General features: G+C 46.4%; 1 protein-coding gene across 1 annotated transcript; it reads right to left on the bottom strand.

Moving 5' to 3' along the window:
- Positions 1 to 2,940: 2,940 nt before the first annotated feature.
- SUOX (sulfite oxidase) lies at positions 2,941 to 15,475 on the bottom strand. The gene is made up of 4 exons (XM_081849735.1): positions 15,171 to 15,475; positions 12,449 to 12,515; positions 9,854 to 10,025; positions 2,941 to 8,430 (listed from the first exon to the last, which is right to left on the bottom strand). Exons 2-4 carry the CDS (start codon positions 12,502 to 12,504, stop codon positions 7,000 to 7,002), a joined length of 1,659 nt encoding a protein of 552 aa, XP_081705861.1. The 5' UTR covers positions 12,505 to 12,515; positions 15,171 to 15,475; the 3' UTR covers positions 2,941 to 6,999.
- Positions 15,476 to 23,044: the final 7,569 nt, after the last annotated feature.

Below are 23,044 nucleotides of genomic sequence, written 5' to 3'. Positions count from 1 at the left end.
CCGATCGGGGGACCCCCTCAAGTTGCTCCCCAATCTTAAATTAACAGCAATTAGTCTTGCATCTTAAATTAACAGCAATTATTAGTCTTGCATCTTAAATTAACAATTATTAGCCTTGCATCTTAAATTAATAGCAATTATTAGCCTCGCATCTGCCCCCCGGTCGCCAGCCAGCGATGAATGCAACGTGACAGTTCGAGGCGGGTCCTGCAGTTCCCCCAAATCTAGTCCTTGCAAATCGAGATAATGATGGTTCTAGAGGTGTCGAAGGAACTAATATGTTGCACGCGGGGTATCGATAGTGTGTTTCTGCATGTTTCACCACCAGCAGGGACGACCGATTTGTTTCCGACGCGCGTGGGAACGTCCTTGCCGATTTTCTTTCATAGTATTATTTGTTGTTTTTTTTAGTGTAACGAATAAACTGTCTGCCTTTATTACGTACTCTCTCTTTCTATCCTACCAGTTTTCGCTCAGACGTAAGTACGCTTGCAACTTCACCCTTAACGACCCAAAGCTTGGGAAGTTTCAGTGGGATTTATTTGGAACCGCCCAGCAAACAGGCATAAGATTATATATACCCTTAGTAACAAAATGAAGTACAGTACTGGAGCAAACCAGTGGGGATAAATTGACAGGACCCAGCTTGGCCCTTCCTTACACTTGCCGATGGAGAAGGTTGCTTAGATGAACTGTAGGTCTCCAGCATCTTCACGTGTCCCGTTATTTCCGTTTTACATTTTGACACAGTCTAAGAACAGACCCCCCCCAAACAAACACACAAAGGCACAACGGCTTAAGTAACCAGCAGTTATTTATTATTGTTGATGGTGATGCTGATGAAGAGGCATACGGCTTCCAGCACAAATGTGGCTCTAGCTTCCAGCACAAATTACTGGTTATAGCTAGCTTGCAAGAGACCTGTACAGTGGTACCTCGGGTTACATACGCTTCAGCTTACATACGCTTCAGGTTACACACTCCGCTAACCCAGAAATAATACCTCGGGTTAAGTACTTCGCTTCAGGATGAGAACAGAAATCTTGCTCCGGCAGCGCAGCAGCAGCAGGAGGCCCCATTAGCTAAAGTGCTTCAGGTTAAGAACAGTTTCAGGTTAAGAACAGACCTCCGGAACGAATTAAGTACTTAACCCGAGGTACCACTGTAATTCCTCCTGCTGCCACAGGGACTGTGGGTTCTCCTATATGTAACACACAGGATGGAACCGCTTCATGGTTTTTTTTTGGGGGGGGGGAGGATGAAGCACTTCTTCATCCTAAGGCTGATAATAGTTTTCAAATTGTCATTTCCCGTCCAGTCGATTTTAATTTAAAATTCTCTTTGAAGCTGGCAGCATTGTCTGAGGAACACATTAAATTTGCTTGTTTTCACCCTGCGTGTGCTAATGTGGTCCTCTTTTGAGCTTGCAGCTGACGAATTAGCTAATTAAAGCCCTTTATCCCACATGTAAATAGGACAGAGAATCCGTGCTGACATGAACCAAATTACCTTTGGCTCCGAGAATCTCTTTGATCTGGATGCAAGATGCACATCAAACACAACACACCATCTAATAATGCTGGTCAGGGAACAAAATCACCCTTGTCCTCAAAATTGTGGCATACCACCCCTCATTTACTTAGGCAATCATTATTATTTTCATTATAATTAATCCATAGGCACGAACCTGCAAAACTTGTCCTTGTGGGGGGTGGTAAATGTTATGAGCAGAAGCAATTCCCTCATCATCTACTTCAACACTTACCCAGCTCCCCTTGCAAGAGCCCACTAGGAAACTTTATTCAGTAGCGTTATGTTCCATCCGATTTTATGTTTAGCTCAGCACTGCTCAAGTTGAGGCTTTTGCGTTGCTGCAAGCTTGCTGACTTAGACTTGAGGTTGTCAGCAACAATCTAAATCAGGTTAGAGTCACTGGATTCCAGCCCTGTGTTGCATTCAAGGCTATCCTCTCACCCTTGATATGCCACTAGATCCTGGTCAGGCCCACTACAACCTTGTCAAAGAACCAGCTGACTTTTACCACTGGTATGCTACTGAATACGAGTTACTGGGGGAGCAAATAAGGAAGCTGGCTATTGTCCTCATCGTGCCCTGACTGCATCCTAGTGGCATCTAACTCACCATTGTGAGAAGCAAACATCAGATTGTCCGGACAAGAATAAGATAGAAAGCTTCCAGTTATGGGGATCCCTGCAAAGGAGACCCCAATGGGGTCAGCTGACAAATTTAACAGTCGAGAGGAAATGTAAATTAATTAAGTTATAAGCAATCTGCCAACTGACATACGGTACACCTAATAGAGCCAGTGTGACATTGTACTATGCTGAATATTCCTTCTGTGCAAGCATTTCAGCATACCAGATGGAACAATCACCCCTCATGACACCCCCAAGCCAATTTCAGGGGGGGCACAGGGGGAGAAGGCTCCATTGCAAGTCCTTGCACAGGGAGCTCCCATTCATCTTCAGATGAATCCCACTCAAGCAGTTACCAAAGTACATATACTGATTTTTATGGAATCAGAAAGGTGGATGGGTTGTTAAGATATAATCTAGTCCAATCCCCTGGTGATGCAGGAAATATAGTGCTACAGCACCCCCAATAATTATATAATTATGGCTGTGGTTTCCATAACTGGGGCCTGTCGCATGAGCAGAGTATAAATTAAACTAATAAGAATATACACTGCAGACTGAAGGCACGTTCCCCTGAAATTAAGCGGATGTACCTCAAATTAGAGTGTTTCAGATTACAGGTGGTTCCCATTGGGCGTGGAATTCTCAAATGCAGCATTGTTAATTTATCCCAGGCTTTTATGTCTGAAGTTCAAAAGCAGAGCAAGAGATGGACCTGCATATAACCTTACAAGCAAGGAAGAAGAGATGTACATAACACAGGTGGAAACAAAAAGAAGAGAGATAAAATCCGGAGCGTTTATTAAGGACTATTGGAAAATATAGATTCTTACCCTATGCAAAATTAACAGAACAAATGCAATATTTTATCACACTCATCAGCTTTCAAATAAGGACAGAGCAGAAGGAGCCATTACACAGTAAAAAAATGTTATAGTTTCCCCTGTGCAGTGTGGAGATCTTAAAAGGTATCTGGTTTTAAGAACTACTCATTCCTTCCCCATGCAAAAGGGGAAGCCTTTTCAGCTTAAGGGCATGTTCCCTTGTGTACAGCCTTTGAGGGGAGGGGTGCTTGCCAGTGGTGGGGTGGGCCAGAGGCAAATCTGGGCGGATCATTGGATGTAGCTCTTACTTTTGTACAGTAGGCTACATCAGGGTTTCCTAAACTTAAATCTCCCGCAGTTGTTGGACTACAACTCCCATCATCTCTAACTAGCAGGTCAAGGATGATGGGAACTGTAGTCCACAAACAGCTGGAGAGCCAAGTCTGGGAAACACTGGGCTACATTCCAGCCACGCAAAAGTCAGAGAGGTTCCTCCACCTACTCAGAACACACTTTACACCTGCTCTAGGAAACCAGCCTGCTGATGACCATTTTTCAAACAGACTGCTCGGGCTTGCTTTCCATCTTATGCCTGACAGCTCAGAGTTCTCAAGTCTTGCTCTTAAGTGGGTGGAAAACTTCACCCGATAAATTTGGGATAAAGCAGAACAGCAAGGCTAGGGAGAGGTTGCAAGCCAACTGTTGTAACATATAAACTTCAACTTGACTATAGGCAGCCTGTGACGAGTTCCCATTGGCTCTCTTATCGCTAATGTTTTCTGTGTGCACTAAGGAGGGAAACCCCTGCTAAAAGTGCCAGGCGTTTCCCTTTGCTTAGCAATGGTTTATATGCAAATCCCTTCCCGAATCAAGAAGGGGTTTGCATTGAATCCTGCCAAACTGAGCAGGATTTAATCCCTGCGGAGGGGGGAGTTAAATCCTACTCAGGTTGGCTACGCTTTGAAGTCCCCATGTTGGGACTTCAAATAACCTCAGAGGCAGCCAAGTGCTAAATCTTCGCTTTAGCAGTGCCTTGCTACCAGTGAGGTGCTTTGAAGCCGAATCTAGAGTTCAAAGCCCTGAAATGTTGTTTGTGATGTCAGGTGATTTGGCATTTGGTCAGCCCCACCTGTCAAATTTGGCTTGTGAGGCAGATCCTGATAAGGCTCCACACACACACACACACACACACTTTGAAGTTTGTTACCACAAGTGGGAGGGACGCGGGTGGCGCTGTGGGTTAAACCACAGAGCCTAGGATTTGCCAATCAGAAGGTCGGCGGTTCGAATCCCTGCGACGGGGTGAGCTCTCGTTGCTCAGTCCCAGCTCCTGCCAACCTCGCAGTTCGAAAGCACGTCAAAGTGCAAGTAGATAAATAGGTACCGCTCCAGCGGGAAGGAAAACGGAGTTTCCGTGCGCTGCTCTGGTTTTCCAGAAGCAGCTTAGTCATGCTGGCCACATGACCCGGAAGCTGTACGCCAGCTCCCTCGGCCAATAAAGCGAGATGAGCACCGCAACCCCAGAGTTGGTCACGACTGGACCTAATGGTCAGGGGTCCCTTTACCTTTACCACAAGCAGGGGTGACAGAACAGGCACTCACCAGCTCCTTGCAGTCTTGAATAGCCAATTTGCCTTCCAAACCAACAGGTGTCACCCTCCTCTCTTGGGCTGACTGGGACTTACCCAGGAAGCGCTTTGTGCACAGTGCCAGGGATGGAGAACTTGTGGTCCTCCAGATGTGGCTGAACTCCACCTCCCATCAGCCCCTGCCAGCTTGGCCAATGGTGAGGGATGATGGGAGTTGAAACCCAGCAACATGGGAGATCCCTGGTGTACATGCATATCCTGATTTTCTGGCTGTAACCCAGCACCATTTGAATCATGTTGTAGTTCCAAACCAACCACCCCATTGTCTTACTTTTGTTAAAGAGTTAACAGGACCTGGAGCTATGGAAGAGAATCTCCTGGAACCATACAGTGAGATGAAGGCACATGGACAGGATTCAACCCATTAAATCCTCTTGCCTGCCCCACCCCATATGCAATCCTTCAGCACTAGTGGAAGGGAGGAGGTGAAGGAATCCCTTAGCATTTTTGTACACTGCCTCAAACAGGTCATCATGGAAACTCTAGGCAAAGTAGAAAAAACGAATGAGATTAATACATTTTCCACCATGGCCAGCAGAGGGAAGCAGCAAATTAAAACAAGGACAAAAACCCTGAATAGATACAGAAGTCTTTTATAGTGTGATGAAAGCTTTTCCTAACCCCTCTAAACCGGATTCTTGAAGCTTGGCAAGTGTTGTAAAGGGGGGGGGGAATGCTTACAAGCTAGTAGGCAGAGTTTCCAGTCTGGAATGTGATTAATTTCCCCAAAGCTCTCCAAATCCGGCCTCCAATTACCACTTCAGATACTTGGGGAGGGCAGGTCGGAGACTCACCCAAAACCATCCATGGCGAAGTTTTCCATCCCCACCCTGAAACGTCAGAGCAAGAACTGGCAGAAAATGCTGGGGTACCAAGAGTACAGTGAGTGTCACGTAAACTCACAAATCTACAATGGAAAAATCTCTCCAGGCACTTATTGTGGGAGGTGCTGGCAGTGCCCTGAACAAGCACAGGTTGCAAAAAGAAAAGAGGTGCAGCTATGATGTCCTGATCTGATGAGAAAGATCAGCAATGGCGGTGGGGGGGACACACACCTAATTTTGGACGGGGTGGGTGGTGGTACACAATGAAATGCACAGCACTGGCTCCCAGTACATTTCCAGACACAGTTCAAAAGCACTGGTGCTTCTTGGTGGTGCCCTGCCCACATTACAATATTTTGGGCAGCAGGTTAAAAAAGCTTTAATGTTTTCCCAGGGCTTTTTTTTCTTCTTTTCCAAAAAGTGGGTGTTAAAAAAAAAGTCCTGAAATTAAACTAAATGTTACACTGTTTTACCTATGACTGTTTTCCTGCAAGTTTGTGATGTTATTTTAATGCTTCATGGCTAACACCTCCCCCCCCCAAAAAAAATAAAATACACTAACACACACACATATATAGAGAAGGCACAAAGTGTTAATGGGAGGAGATAAATGCCCATGGAGAAAGCCAATTCCTTGGACACACACACACACATAAATCTAAGCTCCCCATATGACCAGGTGCAATCTGCCCTACAACTACTGTTTCAGGAAACCCAAAGCATTCAAATTTAGTTTTGGTGTACACACAAACACACAATGCCTCTGTTTTGTATGCTGTTTTCCTAAACCTGAATTCCCATATGTGAGCAAACTACCTTTATTCCCAATCTCATTCTTATGTGCAAACAGAGTAGCCATTCTCTCTGTGTTTTTAGTCCTGCCAGGACAGGAGTTAAGTGTTTCACAAAAGCGATTGTCAGACCCCTTTCCTTACAGATAGAAAACTGTGCTAGATTGCTGGACGCAAAGGGCTCCTGTAACGTGTAAACAGCTGCTGAAATCGCCTCTTCAAAAGAGTCGAGATTTCTGTCCTCCTTTTTCATCTGGTCATCCACGACCGTGTCTTCTGAGCAGGGGCAGGGAATGAGGGAACAGCTCTTGTAACGGCGGCAAGAACCATGAGAAAGCAATCCTGAGGAGGAGGAGCAGAGTGCAGGAGATAACAAAGGCAACTCAGTGAAGGTTGTACGCATTCGCCTCTCGAGAAACAAACGCATAAGGAATTCTAAAGGGCAGCAGAAGGGCTTCCTTAAAAGACAGAGAAAATAGAGAAGAGGTAGTAAAAGGGCCTTCATCTTAAACGGGGCTTGCCAAGGTGGTGACCTCCAGCTGTCGCTGGGCTACAACTCCTTTCAGTCCCAGCCAGCAAAGTCGATGGTCAGGAATGATGGAAGCTGTAGCTCGGCGGCAGCTACCGAGTGACAACAAATGCTAAATCTCTTCTCCAAGAGGATGTAGGCAAACGTACTCTTGGAAGAAAGAAGGAGCAGAATCGCAATCTAAGACCCTTTGTTTCTTTCAGGCAACGAGGCACGGCTCAGCCTCTTACTCCTCGCCCACACTGATGTGGACCCGATGCCACGCGCTGTTGAGCACTCCCAAAATGTTCCAGATGGGCGCCACTGTGTTGGGCTGGTCGTTATAGCTGGCATCCACAGCCTTGCAGACAATGTCCAGCTCTTTGGTGCCTTCGGGCACGCAGGCATCCAGCTGCCACAGCTGCCACGCCCAGGCTCGACCAGGCAGCTGCTCCTTCCCAGTGAGCTTGGCCACGTGCCAGCTCTTCCCACCATCCAGCGAAACATCAACGCGGATCACCCTTCGCCCCCCTCCGCTCCAAGCATAGCCCTTCACTGTGAGCTCCCCGGGGCAAATGCAGGCACCTGGGCCCGGCTCGGTGATTGCCGACTGCACGGGCATATCTTGGATGGCAGGGGCGCTGGAGAAGTCCACGTTGTCCCACGTCACGGAAGGGGAGAATCCTTTGTAGTCCTTCTGCTGCCAGTGGCTCTGGCTTTCTTCCGGGCCCACCGTGATCCGGGCCAGCCACTTGACATTACGAGCGCCGACTATCCCCGGCACAATGACTCGGAGGGGGAAGCCGTTGTCCCGGGGCAACTCCTCCCCGTTCATCTCATAAGCCAAGAGGACGTCCCCGTCAGGACTCATGGCCTTCTTGAAAGGGATGGAGGCCCCGTAAACTGTGCCGCTCTGATCCTTGTCCAGTCCCTCAAAACAGACGTGCCCCTTGTCGCTGGGTTTGTACCCGGCTTCCGCCAGGACATCCCGAAGCAGGGCCCCACCCCAGTGTGCGTTACTTATGGCCCCAACGCCCCAGCCCAGCCGGTTGGTGTTCTTGATCGCATTCATCTCGGCCCGGCGATTGCCGGCGCACTGCAAGGTGGCGGTCACCTCGTGCTTGGGGAATCTCCTCTTCAGCTCTTGTAGGGATAGGGACATCGTCCGCCCGCCGGAACTCTGTACTTGCAGCCGGTAGGTGGCGGGGTCCACCACGGGCACGGGGAAGTGGTTGCGCTTGAAGAAGAGTGCGTTGGGAGTCAGGTAGTTCTCGGCAATCAGCTCCGGGGGGGGCTCTGCATTGAAGGGCTTCAAGGTGTTGATCCGCAGGGCGGGGTGCCGCTGGGGATCCTCGGCGTATGGGTCTTCCGGGCTTGGCTGCGGAGGCTCCTCAGGGCTCAGCTCCCCCACTTTGTACCCACGGAGGATCTCCAGCACATGTTCCTGCTTGTGCATGGCGTAGAGGGCCCAGAACGGTTCCAGAGCACCCCCCGCCGCCAGGAGGATCTTACTTTTGCCTCCAGGATGTACCTCTACGAAGTCTGTGATGTCAAAAACGTCGCTGCCATAGGTCACCCACACCCGGTTCGCTTCACTGTTGTGGTGAGCCACCTCCTTCCGAGTAAAGACCGGAAATGGGGGTGCAGCTGCGGGCGCTGTAGTCTCAGGCTCAGCTGCCTGTTAGGAAGCAAGAGGGGAAAGCCATTAAGAAAGGAGAAACAAGGGGCTTTTTGCAGTCCTTAGCACTCTTCTGCCGTGATCAAAGAGCCCCACTTATTTACACGAGAAACCTGTCAAACCACAGTTGAACTATGGAGTTTGTTTCCTTTTCTTAAGCAACTTTTAATTGGTTTTTAAATAAAAACAAACACAATCACCACGAAACAGCAGTACATCTAAGAGTGTGTGTTTTATCCATTGTCTCTAGACATACACTTACACATTCAAACATATTACTTAAAGTAGCCCCTCCACTGAGAATATTGAGCAGTTAGTATAAGAAGGTCTTGATTTTGGTCATTAACATTGTTAAAGAAAGGGGTTCACGTTTCTCGGGAGGCGTCTCTATTTGTTAAGCCTTTAACAACGCCTCCTGGGTCTGGTGAGACACTCAGACATTGCTATATCCAGGAGTTTGTTTTCATAAGGCCTAGTGATGGTCATTAACCTCCATGACTTTCAAAGAGGATGAGGTAAATTAATGGAGGATCAATGGACTACAGTGGTACCTCTGGATACGAACGGGATCCATTCCGGAGCCCCGTTCACATCCTGAAGCGAATGCAACCTGCGTCTGGTGATTCGTCGCTTCCGCACATGACGTCATTTTGACCGTCTGCTCATGCGCAAGCGGCGAAACCCAGAAGTAACGCGTTCCGTTACTTCTGGGTCTCTGCAGAGGGCAACCCGAAAGCGCTCAACCTGAAGCAACTTCAACCCGAGGAATGACTGTACAAGCTATAATGTCTACATTATATCTCCACTGCTGGAGGCAATAAGCCCAGGAGTACCATTTTCTGGGAGCTGCAAGTGGGGGTGTCAGTCTTACGTTTATCATCTCCCACCTTGCTGCTTGCAAGTTTAAGTTCAGGCACAGTGCCAAGTCCTTTTTTTTTTTTTACAACAGCCCAGCTCTCAACGTTTAGCTCTTCCTTTCTTCACATCCTACTGTCGGCATGCAGAGGGTCGCAAGGCCAGCTGGCTAGCCCCAGCTGGGTCGTCTCCTTCCAGCCGTCCCGCTGCAAAGACCCATCGGCCTCTGCTCCGACGTGTATCAGCGACCCAGGCTTTAAAGCCAGGGCACACTATGTCAGCAGAGCGAACTGCACACACAGAATAGGCGTGAGGTTTGTGGAAGCATACTACAACTATGGATTTATTAATCATAAATCAGGACAAAGAAACATGTTGTCTCTCTCTTTGTTTTCTCTGAGAGACAGGGAAAGAGCAAAAGCTATACATGCAACGGAAGTTCCCAGCAAGCTGTGCTGGTATGTAAACAGACATGTGACATGCAACAATTCCATGTCTGCAACTAAAGGTGGAATGGAATTTTCTAACACCCACTACACATCCCACTTCCCCAAGCGGCCCCACTCACCCGCCGACGGTGATCTCCATAAGCCAAGATGGTGCCTAGGCCCAGCCCGGCCCCTGCTGCTACCATGACCCTGCGCCTTGTGCTGCCAGCATCGTTCCAAGTGCCATGGTTGCGGGAGGTTGTCCAAGCCATGCAGGCTGGAGGGTGGAGCCTCCAAGGCATCTCTCTCAACCTGTAACCAAAGCAGGCCAAAACCTTAGAAGAGAAGATATCTACAGCATATACTTCGGACGTGTTAAACAACACTGTTCTATGATTCTGTAGTTTTATGCAGTGTCATTACCTGCAGGCTTAAGAGACATACAGGAAGAGGACACGGGAAGAAGATGCAGAAATAAGTTGCAGAGCGGGACAAAGGTGGAAAAGAGATAATTTGCTATGGCAGCACAGAGTCTGTCTTCCAGGATCCGAACAACATAATCAAAGGAATCTGTACCTTCCCTTAAGAGCACCCTTGCCTGACAAACGCAATATTCCCCACTTCACACACAGGGAGGGAACTTAACAAAGATGATGATGATGATGATTATTAATTACTTATGACCCGCCCATCTGGCCGGGCCTCTCCAGCCACTCTGGGTGGCTTCCAACAGGCTATTAAAAACACAATAAAAGATCAAACAATAAAAACTTTCCTAAACTTCCCTAAAGAAAGACTGTGGGCCAGTAACCTAGGAAATGTTTGCCAAAGCAGAAAGGAAAATGAGTGCAGTTTGTTCTGCTTCCAGGCTGCCATTCTTAACTCCTTGGCAAAGGTGCCTTTCGCTCTTTTTTAAAGCAGAGTGTGTGCCTGCAATTGCAACCTGCAGCGTGTTATCTGGCAAATTCCAGACCTGACATATAAAATAAGGAAGCTTTCCAGAGCCTTATGGTAATCGTTTATAAAAACAGGCCTGCCACTTCTCTTAAGAGAGTCAGAACAGGATGGCGATTCCTGTGGGGGAGATTATCAGCACCCCGCAAAGCTACTTGATCATTGTCCTCAGCTGCTACCCTCACAGAAACTGCAACATTCATATACTTCCCAAATTCGCCTCCTTTACCCCCCCCCCAGCAATTCATTAGGCAGGTATCCTCGCCACCATGTTTTAGATGCCTGCTGATTTTTTCATTGCGGAAAACCTACCCAGACATATCATTTATCTATGTATTTTTTGCTTCAAACAGTTTTTCTGATTCTATATTCTATAGGAATCCATGTTCTGATTCTATATGTGTTTTACTGATAATATTGTGTGTACACCCTAGGAAATTTTATAATTAAGCAGCCTAAACATTTTTCTCAATAGAAATAAATCCCAAGGGTTGTCCTCAACGTTGTGCTAAGCAAAACGTTCTGTCCAGAAGAAGAATTTGGAACATTCTCCACCTCTTCTTCTTCTGCGCACCCCCTAAATCTGATCTGGGGGTTCCCCCTAACCCTTTGTAGCAGGTTTGGTGATGGCTGGTCTCCAAGAAGGTGATGGCGCTGGGGGGGGGCAGAGTGGGGAGAAGGTAGAAATCCCATTGTGCTACAGCTAATCCATGCGCTAGCACAACTATTTAGTTGAATATCATCCCACATTTTGAATTCACAGACTTTAAAAAAAAACACACCCAAAAAATAACCCCCCACCCTGTGAGACTGAGATAATTACATTTTTTTGCTGGGATTTCTAGACACCAAGAGCATAGGTAGCCTATTTCCACTCAGGTCAACTGGTGATTAACCTTTAACTCCTGCCTCCACTCAAGGCAAGGTAGAGGGAATTATAAACCTAATAAAAGGAGTCTCCCTACCTAGATCCTTTGCCTAGGATCATAGAAGCAGAAGTCACATTGAAAGGGAAGTGATGCACTTGGAGATAAGATTAGAGGCCATATAGAACTGGGTAAGGAGCCAAAACAAATACTCTGGAAAGGCTCTTTAGGAAAGTTCAGGTAAGGTCTTTTCGCAAGGTCTTTTCGCTTCCTTTTAGGCCACAGAAGCAATACTGCCTGCTAGAAAGGAAGAGACTTGGTAGGATGTGACTGGATGGGGGTTTAAATTGCCAATGTGAGTGGAAATTATAGAGTAGAGCTAGAGAGGGAGGAATAGCAAAAAGGCCTTAGCTTGACATGAACTTTTATTAGTAAAAATACAGCATTTTTTTTTACTACAGAAGCCTTTTCTCCCTGTGTGTGTTGGAAACTTGGTTTCCCCTTTCAACCTCTTTGCTTTTCTTTAGGACCAAGAAACAATCTGAAGAAGGAATGCTAGCCCTGGCATTTTCTTTCCTAAGAAACTTAACAACTTTCCACACTAGAGCTTTTCCTGCTATATTGTCTCTAAGCCTTCCTTACCCTAGAGAAGAGCCCTATGCGCTTCGGAGCTTGCCCTCTATTTGCCAATTGTTCCAATAAAAACAGTATTGTTTTTTATTTACTTTCGCAATTTTTTGGCCTGACTCATTTGCCAAAAACCCCACAGGACAGGCAGCAGCTTTTTGAGTCCATGTCAGGATTTTATGAGGTCAAAACAGAAAGGAAAGATGTCCACCTTGGATAGCAAGTTAAAGATCAAAATGTCCTTTCACAAGAAACACATGGTTGATGTAAATAGTCCATGCTCCTTACCAGTGTGTTCTATGAAGGATGCAGAAGCCATTCCTGCTGGGTTTGGACAGCAGCATCTTCCCAATACCTACATACAACAGGAAAAGTCAGACAGGATTTGCACCAGACAACACAAGTTCTAGAGCTGCCCATCAGCTGGAAATTCAGTTGCCACAGGGACAGTCTGGCCTCAGTTGTCTATGCTCTGATACTCCAAGTTAGACTATTGCAAGGTATTGGGCTGCCTTTGAAGGTGCACAGCTAGTGCAGAATGCTGTGGTTGGATTATTAACTGAGATAAGAAAGTGTAAGCTCGCTTTCAACATTTTCAACATTATTGAACCAACCAGAGTCTTTACTTAACTTCCACTGCACAGTATTTACCTCTCTCTTAATAAAGGTAAAGGTACCCCTGACCATTAGGTCCAGTTGTAATCGACTCTGGGGTTGCGGTGCCCATCTCGCTTTATTGGCCGAGGGAGCCGGCGTACAGCCATGGTCATGTGGCCAGCATGACTAAGCCGCTTCTGGTGAACCAGAGCAGCGCACGGAAACGCCGTTTACCTTCCCGCCGGAACGGTACCTATCTATCTACTTGCACTGGTGTGCTTTTGAACTGCTAGGTTGGTAGGAGCAGGGACTGAGCAACGGGAGCTCACCCCGTCGCGAGGATTCAAACAGCTGACCTTCTGATCGGCAAGTCCTAGGCTCTGTGGTTTAAGCCACAGCGCCACCCGCGTCCCTCTCTCTTAATAGATTCTTATTAATTAAAAGGTACGTGCAGCCCAACCCATGTTTACTCAGAAGTGAGTGCCATCAAGCCCAAAGGAATTTACTTCTATGAAAATATGTATATAATTACAGTGTCCTGCATTATTTCAGCTTTGCTCTACATGTTCCTAGTTTCCTTTATGCTAATCATCAATAGGCTTCCTACTTGCAATATTGGAGACCCGTTTCGCTCCTTATATTTGCGGTTCTAAAACGTACAGGTTGTGTTGTAGCCATTTAATTCCACATCAGCCAAGAGAGGCAGGAAAACACCCCTAAGGTAGCAAAATGGGTTCTTGGAGACCAGCTAAAAATGCTGACCTTAGTTTAAAGTTTTAATAAAATGCATACAGAATACATGGTATGATCAGTTATTATTTACTTACTCGGCTGGATGAAAACAAAATCTAATTATTAGCAAGGAAACGAGAGAATGCAGCTTGAGGCTCATTCTGAATTTGCCTGCTTGTCCTGGCGAGACCTGGTTAGCATGACATTTCCCTTACATACTTTATTTTATTTTACTCTTGTATTGGTTCTGGCTGTGTCCTAACAGCCTGAAATACGTAAGTTAACACAGGTTAATGTTTTCCCATCGTTTTATCGCCACTTGCTGCATGTCAGGCTGCTGTAAAAAGCAGTCTATTAACAGGGAAGTCAGCAAGCTGATAGTGGGACCAACACCTTCCCCTGCAATAAATATTCTCAAGAGATAACCTTTCCTAGAAAATGAATAAAAAAAACGAGGTGAAAAGTGATCAGACTACTGCTTTTTATATGTGCACCCGGAGCCGGATTTAGGTTTGATGAGGCCCTAAGCTACTGAAGGCAATGGGGCCCTTTATATGTCCAGCTGTCCTTTGTCAACAACAAATTGTCGCTGTTTTCTGTGTTGAATATATGCTATATGGTAATTTATGGACCTAAGAGGTATCTAAAGCCATTTGCACATAACAAATAGGAGCCTACACAACACAAAACACTGTTGCTGTATGTAGGTTTTATTTTATTTATTTTTAACTTATATTTTGGAAATGTACATCCAGGGTTTTTTTCCTTTAATTTTTTTGGGGGGCCCCAAGAGAGTGGGGCCCTAAGCTATAGCTTGTTTAGCTTATACGTAAATCCGGCACTGCACCATATCCGTCCTGTGCAATACAGAAGTAGATAGATGGATATAATAACATCGCAGGCTTTTGAGAACAATCCCCACATACAAAGATCTCCTAGGAAGCTCCATGAAAAGCTGCTACAGCACCCAGAAGTCGCCAGAGGTTCTCACTCGGATTTAGGAAACTATCTCTGCACAAAATGCTGAAGGATAAACGCTTCTGAGAGGCTGGAGAAAAAAGGCCCAGGGCCAGCAAGACACATCCACAGAAACAGAGCTGTGACAGACTCTAAGGAACCATAACGGGCTACCTTCCAGATCCATTTTTAAAAATGGAATATTATTGTGAAAAGGAGCATTTTGTTTAAACTGGCAACCCTATGAATAAAGACGATAATGCACGTGTAATTTAGGCGTAATTAACACCCCCCTCGCGCCCCCCCAATTATATTCAGGTTACCATCCCTGCTGAACTGCATTGCGCTCCGGGGTGCTAACCTGAATATAATTTTTTTGGGGGGGGGGGCGAGGGAGTGTTTAAAAGTCAGGTAAGCCCCTCCCTGCATAATCGATCACATGACATGGCACATTTGAATGGGAGTTCCCCATAACTTGGGGGCGGGGGAATGTCCCCTTCAAATATTTTATAGGGGGACCTCCTGGGAGTTGGCTCTACTTTCCCACGCCCATCCTCGTAAAAAAGAGTAGCCCCCATAAGAGGCAGGGGACGCATCAGCACAACCGCCCCCCCCAAAAAAACAGATGCCACTCAAAGCCGGCTCTTCCCTCCGCTCCCCCCGCCTTTCGCCCCACTTCACCCCCCAGGGCATCCTTGCCCATGTGGATTCCTTTTCCTCCCACCTTCAAGTCAGGCCGGTCCTCCCGAGAAAGGTCCGTCTCTGTGACGCAGCGGCGGCTGTTCTCCTTTAAGAGGAGGAGGTGGGATCGATGCGGGGGGGGGCAGTGACGACAGAAAACGAAAGTCTTCGCCCACCGAAGCAGGAAAGATTTAAAGGGCCCGCGGCCCAAAAAAGAGCTGCCCCTCGGACACGGAATCCCCCGCGGCTACCTGAGTTGCGCGCAGCAGGCGAGAGCTCCAGCTGTCCGACGTTGCCCGCCTGGAAGATGCTCCCGTGAGCCGCGTGGAGTTTTCTGTTGCGCAGGTGCTGCGCCCTCTTGGCTCCGCCCTCGCGGCTCGGCAAGCGGAGGAAGAGGCCGCCCTCCCGCCCAAAATGAAGCCCAAGCCCGGGCCGGGCAAGCAAGCGCCGGCGGGGAGAAACAGTATTCTTCCATCCCCGATTCTCAGTGTCTCTGGCTGGCGTCCCAGGTTCTTTAAAATAAATAAAAATAAATTAAAAACATCTTTATTGGAAGTTCAAAAAGTACATAATTCTATGTGCACTAAACATTGTGAGACGTAAATAAAAGAGAGGAATAAAAAGAGAAACAGAACCCGTGTAGAAGGAAAAATAAAGGGGCTTCCCCGAAACTGTATACTGTACAAGATTGTTACTGTACTTCACCAGATCTTAACCTATTACAGTATTTGTAAGAATGGATTCCAAATTCGTCCATGGTGTGATAGGATGTGGAAGGGAGCCGCATTTTTATTTTTCCAATTCATCAGGATTAGTCTTTTTGCTTTTTGCGTGGAGATTCCACTCATCTTGTCCTTTTGTAAGGTTCCATGGGCTGGGTATATAATTCAAGAGGATATTTTGCTCTGTAAATGTGAGGTTGTTCCGAATGGTTCTGCTGATGGTTTCAGCTACCCTCTGCCAAAAATCTTTCAATATAGGACAATGAAAAAACATATGTTTTAGAGAAGCATTATCCCTATTGCATCTCCAACAGGCTGGACCCAGATTCTGGTCTGATGAGAAAGGACTGGAGAAGAATGTTTATTTATTTATTGTACTTATATGCCTTTCTCTTCAAAGGCTGTCAAGGCAGCATTTTCTACGGGCTTCTCCTCCTACCCATTTCACCCTCACAACAACCCTGTGAGGTAGATTGGGCTAAGAGGCTGACCCAAGGTGAGCTTCGTGGCTGAGCAGGGATTCGAACCCTTGCCCGTTTCCGAGTACGTTTCCAAGCACAATTCAAAGTGTTGGTGCTGACCTTTAAAGCCCTAAACGGCCTCGGTCCAGTATACCTGAAGGAGCGTCTCCACCTCCATTTTTCTGCCCGGACACTGAGGTCCAGCGCCGAGGCCCTTCTGGTGGTTCCCTCGCCACGAGAAGCCAAGTTAAAGGGAACCAGGCAGAGGGCCTTCTCGGTAGTGGCACCTGCCCTGTGGAACGCCCACCCACCAGATGTCAAAGAGAAAAATAACTACCAAACTTTTAGAAGACATCTGAAGGCAGCCCTGTTTAGGGAAGCTTTTAATGTTTAATAGGTTATTGTATTTTAATGTTCTGTTGGAAGCCACCCAGAGTGGCTGGGGAAACCCAGCCAGATGGGCGGGGTATAAATATCATTATTATTATTATTATTATTATTATTATTATTACCCTCCCAGGTCCCCGTCCCAACACGCTTAACTGTTATGCTGCGCTGGCTCTTTCCTCTGTCTACTTTCTCCCCACACCCGTGTCGTTGGCATGTCTAGAGAGAGAATGGAGTGCGCCTCTGGGGGTGAAGTTGAGCCAATGCGTTAGCAGCAACCGAGGTGACCTCCCTGGGCGGCATGTATGGAGGTCCTGGGCTGCCCAGACGACAAGACCCACACTCTCGGCTTCGCCGATGTGGTCCAAAGGAAAGCAGAGCGATACATTTGGTACCAGCTTGGCTGCAGGAGTTGCTGGAAGGAGGAATACAAGGTGTCATCCAGCCGTCTTAGGAACTCCACTCTGGATTTGTGCAGGGTTTACTTCGGCTTTATCGTCTTCAAAAGATGCCCCGCAAGGCAGCGAAGGTATAGAATCAGAGTTCTGCCCCTCACTTCCCTCTACAGCACATACTGAAACCTTCTTCTTGACCACTGTTGGTCTTGTCTGCTCAATCCACCAGAGCCTGTCTTCTCATGCAGGGCAAGTCCCTAACTCACCAAGGGCTTATAAGACCCATCAGCTACCCTCACTTGGTTTAGCCGGCCAGTCGAAGCCATTCCTTGGGTGTGGCTGCTGTCACCTCCTGACAGCTTCTAGGTGGAATCAAATTGATCCCCTCCCCCTCTTCCTTTTTCCTTCTGTGATGGAATTCCTATTTAGGGACTTCCCTGGCTTTTTTCTGGCCCACGTTGGACCAGTCTGGATAGTTGGCCTTGGTGAAGACTTGACGTTTTCATCCCCCAAAAAGTTTTTGATTTGCGTTCCTACTGAAATGAGGCTGTATTTTAATGTTGTATTTTAATCTTGTTTTTAAGTTGTATTTCAGTCAATTGTTTTTATACCGGTGTTAGCCACCCTGAGCCCAGTCTTGGTTGGGGAGGGCGGGGTATAAATAAAATTTAATAATAATAATAGTAATAATAATAGGAGCCACAGGTGAGGGCTGAGTGTGGGGCGGATAAGGGAGGACTAAAGGTGGATAAACTACCTCAGAAGAAGCACAGCATGACCCCCACCAGAGGTACTACCCACCCCCAACAACCCATGTAAAGGTAAAGTAAAGGGACCCCTGACCATTAGGTCCAGTTGTGGCCGACTCTGGGGTTGCGGCACTCATCTCACTTTATTGGCCGAGGGAGCCGGCGTACAGCTTCCGGGTCATGTGGCCAGCATGACTAAGCCACTTCTGGCGAACCAGAGCAGCGCATGGAAACACCGTTTACCTTCCCGCCGGAGCGGTACCTATTCATCTACTTGCACTTTGAGGTGCTTTCAAACTGCTAGGTTGGCAGGAGCAGGGACCGAGCAACGGGAGCTCACCCCGTCGCGGGTATTCGAACCGCTGACCTTCTGATCGGCAAGCCCTCTAGGCTCTGTGGTTTAACCCACAGTGCCACCCACATCCCACAACAACCCATGTACTGCATAATAAACATATGCACCTCTGTCATGTTCCCTCCTTAGTTGTTTTCCCCCAACTATGAAAATTTCTAAAAATCCCAAATGTCATAACCTTTAGTCATAGGGAAGTTGTGCCATCTCTGTTGTGCCATCTAGTTTGCCCTTTCTAAACCCTTTCCTGCTCTGCAATGTCTTTTTTTTATTTTTAGGTGAGGTGACCAGAACAGCACACAGTATCCCAAGTGTGATTGCACCATAGATTTGTATAACAGCATTGTGCCAGGTATGAGGAAGTTGTGACCCGGCAGATGGAGGACTCTCAACTCCCAATCAATGGTAAGGGACGATGGGAGTTGATGTTCAGCAACTGGAGAGCCCCAGCTTCCCCAACCCTGTTAATTTTGGTAATTTTAGCTTTAATAATGTTTTCCTCCAGTTTTCCCAGATCAGATATTAACCTAGGTAAAGGTAAAGGGACCCCTGACCATTAGGTCCAGTCGTGGCCAACTCTGGGATTGCGGAGCTCATCTCGCTTGATTGGTCAAGGGAGCCAGCGTACAGCTTCCGGGTCATGTGGTCAGCATGACTGAGCCGCTTCTGGTGAACCAGAGCAGCGACAGAAAGGCCTTTTACCTTCCCACCAGGGCAGTCCCTATTTATCTACTTGCACTTTGACGTGCTTTCGAACTGCTAGGTTGGCAGGAGCAGGGACCGAGCAATGGGAGCTCACCCCATCGCGGGGATTCGAACCGCCAACCGGCAAATCCTAGGCTCTGTGGTTTAATCCACAGCACCTCCCGCGTCCCGATATTAACCTAAGTAGCCTGTAATTTCCCATATCTCATCTTGCTCTGATTTTAAAACTGACCACTTTCTAGTCCTTGATGTGGAGGCTGATCTTAGGGACAAGCTGAATATATTTGTTATAAGATCAACAATGTTCTTTAAGAATATTTGGGTGGATGCCTTCCGGAACGGACAAATCTGCCAGTTTTAAAATTGTCAGTAGGTGTTAGAATTTTTGTTGCATAAGTTCCTCATTCTTTCCTGAGGAACTAATTTAGTTACAGGGATCTGCCCCACTCTTTCCACTGTGAAGATATATGCAATTAATTAATTAAGCTTTGCCAGTTTCCAAGTTGTCATTATAAGTCTGCTAACTTGGTATCTTATCACCATTAGTTTCGTCAGTTCCTCAGACTTTGTTTTTCCTGAGGACGCTACTTTACATTCAGGAATCTGCGCTACACCTCCCTCTGAGGAGACATATGCAAAGTTCTGCAATATTCATTTCCTCCTTTAGCATCCTTCTGACTTCCTTGTCTTTGAAAAGTCCAGCCACCTCCCTGGCTGCTCATCTGCCTCTAATGCAATTATTTTGTTGTTGTTCTTCAGCTAAATACTTACCGGTACTTACATATTCTGCATCCCTTATAGTCTTCTTAGATTTCTTTTGCCAATATTTCTTCCTTTTGGTCTCTTCCTGCCTTTAATAGCTTTATTAACTCTGCTCATCACACAGGGAGCCTCTTAGGCCTGGTGGTACTTTTCCTGATTTGCAGTATATATTCTAGCTAAACTTCTATTATTATGGTTTTGAACAACCCCCAAGCATTCTGGAGAGATTTGACCCTCTTGTCTTAACACTTCAACTTCTTTTTTACCTCATTTTTGGCAAAAAAATTCTTTGGCAGTCAAATGTGACTGGGTGGGACTTTGTTGGCAATTGTCCATCTACATCTATGTTGAATTTAATAGTACTATGGTCACTGTTTCCAATTCAGTTACACTTATATCTCTTACCAGGTCCTGGGTTTAGGATTAAGTCATCTCCCCTCTTGTTGGTTATGTGACCAACTGTTCTAGGACACAGTCATTTAGGGCATCTAGAAATTTTGCCTTTTTGTCATGACTGGAATATGCATATGCTTTGTCTATGCGAAGCAGTGTTAGAAACTGAAATATGAAAACTAGGAGCTAAATGGCACCTTAAACCTAGGTTGTGGGTGCAACAACAAAATGTCTAGGCACTTTTTTTTTTTATAGAACAATAATACAAAGCTGAAAATAAATGAACTGCAGCTAAAATCTTACATTCATTTTTCACGTGGTCCAGTCCTTCCCATCCCCTTAATATACTTAAGAGTGTCTCTTCTCCAGTCTTCAGAGAGTAGCTGGAAGTGGGGAGGCAGAAAAAGGCCCTCCTTTCCTTCCACTCTGCAGTTTTAATCTGAAATCTCAGGTGCGGTATTGTGCCCAGAGCTCAAAAATCAGCTTGCACTAATGAAATCCCCTGCGCAAAATGCACCTGGAACTGTTATGTACTGAATTTCTCAACCTTGGCCAGCAGGGGGATACTGTGGATAGTTTTCATTCAGGTCCACATATGCAAATAAGGGATTGAAAGTGACGTTCAGTGATTGGATAGTTACAGAAAGTGTTACAGTTGCGTTGTAGTGGAGCTCTATATAAGCAGGCTGGCTGAACCCTTCAGTTCAGTTCTGTTCTGTGAGTAAACAAGAGCTGTTTGAAGAATCGCTGTGTCGTCTGATATGTTCACCCACAACTTAACAGGAACAATGGGAGTTTCGAACACTGATGTGAAGGTAGTGAGGGCAAAAAGTTGGTCACCAGTTAATATTGCACTTTTGGATCCCTCCTTCATTTCCTTCTCTATCTTAGAATCACTCTGGGCATTTTGGTTTGGGGGACGATAATATATCCCTGCTACTACATTACCCTTCAGGTCTGGTATCGCCACCTAGCGCAATTCTGTAGACGAGTCTTCTATTTGGGGGATCTGTAGCTTGTTGGACTCCCATGTTCTCGTTGATATGCAGATTGATATTACCTCCAATACAGCCTTCCCGGTCCTCCATATAAAATTTATATCCAGAGATAATCACAAGCCTGCCTTTCATCTGTATGACTTCATTGCCATTATTGTCTATGTTATGTGTGCATTGCAGGAGATGGGGGGGGTCTTTATAGCTTTATTAAAATAAAAAAAGTTGTGTCTTTTTAATATTTTAAAATGGGATGGATATGGGTTTTAAAATGCCACTGTAGCCGACCAAAAGTCCAGAGGTAACATTATTATCAATTTATGATGGGGTGGAAGGTCCGCAGGCTTTGAAGGACTTGCTCACAAATTTATTGACAGCTGCATGATAGCTAGGAAGTGGAAGGGGCAAGCAGAATATAAAATGGAATAATGGTATAAAGACGTGTGGGATATACCTATTAATGATAAATTAACATGTGCCATTAAGGTAAGACTGGGAATATGCAGGAGAAATGATGTTGAGGAGATATGGAAGGTGTTTGTAGAATTTGTACTGTTAAAATGGAAAAGGGGCCAAACCATCACAATTTTGGGAGGTTGGATTGTTACAATGGAATGGTCTCGGTGGTGGGGTGCACATTTTTATTCGTATTCATTTATGATTATTACTTTGTCAAAAATAAAATTATAAAAATAAAATAAAAATGCCACTGCAGTGCGCGGTGGTGGGTGTTCCTCTAAAGCAGGCATGGGCATCTTGTGGCCTTCCAGAGATTGCTGAACTACATTTCCCATCAACCCCTAGCAAGCACGGCCAATGGCCAGGGATGATCAGAGTTGTAGTTCTGCAACATCTGGAGGACCAAAAGTTCCCTACATTGGCATAGAAACCTGCCTTATACTGAACCAGACCATTGATCCATATAACACAGTACTGTCTGTACTGGCTGGCAACAGCTCTCCAAAATTTCTGGCAGAAGTCCCAGCGCTTACCTGGAGCTGCCAGGGCTTGAACCTGGACCTTCTGAGCTACATCCCTTCAGTAGCAGTGCTTCCGATTTTGAAAACAGCAGTCGCACGTTTTGTATGCTTTTGAGTCTTATGAGGTTCAATAGAATTTATTCCTAGGTAAATGTAATAGAATTGCAGCCTTAAATACGTGTTGTGAGTTGGAAAACAGATGTTTCAGGAGGTTATGAGATACGGCAGCTTTCCTTGACGTATACCCTTCATCAGCTAAGTGCAGAAAAGCACACATGGGCAGCTTGTTATGGAAAGATAAGAATATAAATTCACCAGTAAGGACAGGAGGAAATCTCCAGCCCTCTCCTATGGGAACAAGCCCCAATATACTCTATTAGCTTTGAACAACTGAGTGGCAACTAAAAGGAGCGGAACTGTCCTTAGTAACCTGTTTCCATGCAGCAGAAGGGAGCATTGTACTGCAGCACAAAAGGAGCCCAGGAGGCTAGCTTATTCCACGTCAGGCCATTAGTGAATATATCCCATTATTGGCTGCAGTGGCAGCTCCAGAACGCAGGTGGTGCTGTGGTCTAAACCACTGAGCCTCCTGGGATTGCTGATCAGAAGGTCGGAGGTTCGAATCCCCGCAACAGGGTGAGCTCCTGTTGCTCTGTCCCAGCTTCTGCCAACCTAGCTGTTCAAAAGCACACCAGTGCAAATAGATAAATAGGTACCACTGCGGCAGGAAGGTAAATGGCATTTCCATGTGCTCTGGCTTCCGTCACGGTGTCCTGTTGCGCCAGAAGCGGTTTAGTCATACTGGCCACATGACCCGGAAAGCTGTCTGTCGACAAACGCCGGCTCCCTGGGCCTGAAAGCCAGATGAGCGCTCCAAGCCCATAGTCGCCTTTGACTGGACTTAACTGGCCAGGGGTTCTTTACCTTACGTTTTACCTTATTGGCTGCAGTGACCTTTCAGGATTATCATGGTACAGTGGTACCTCAGGTTACATACGCTTCAGGTTACAGACTCT

The sequence above is a fragment of the Podarcis erhardii genome, assembly GCF_964252035.2.
Source record: "Podarcis erhardii genome assembly, chromosome: 2".
Lineage (NCBI taxonomy): Eukaryota > Metazoa > Chordata > Lepidosauria > Squamata > Lacertidae > Podarcis > Podarcis erhardii.
The sequence above is the reverse complement of the archived record's forward strand: the minus strand, read 5'-3'. Positions and strand labels throughout refer to the sequence as shown.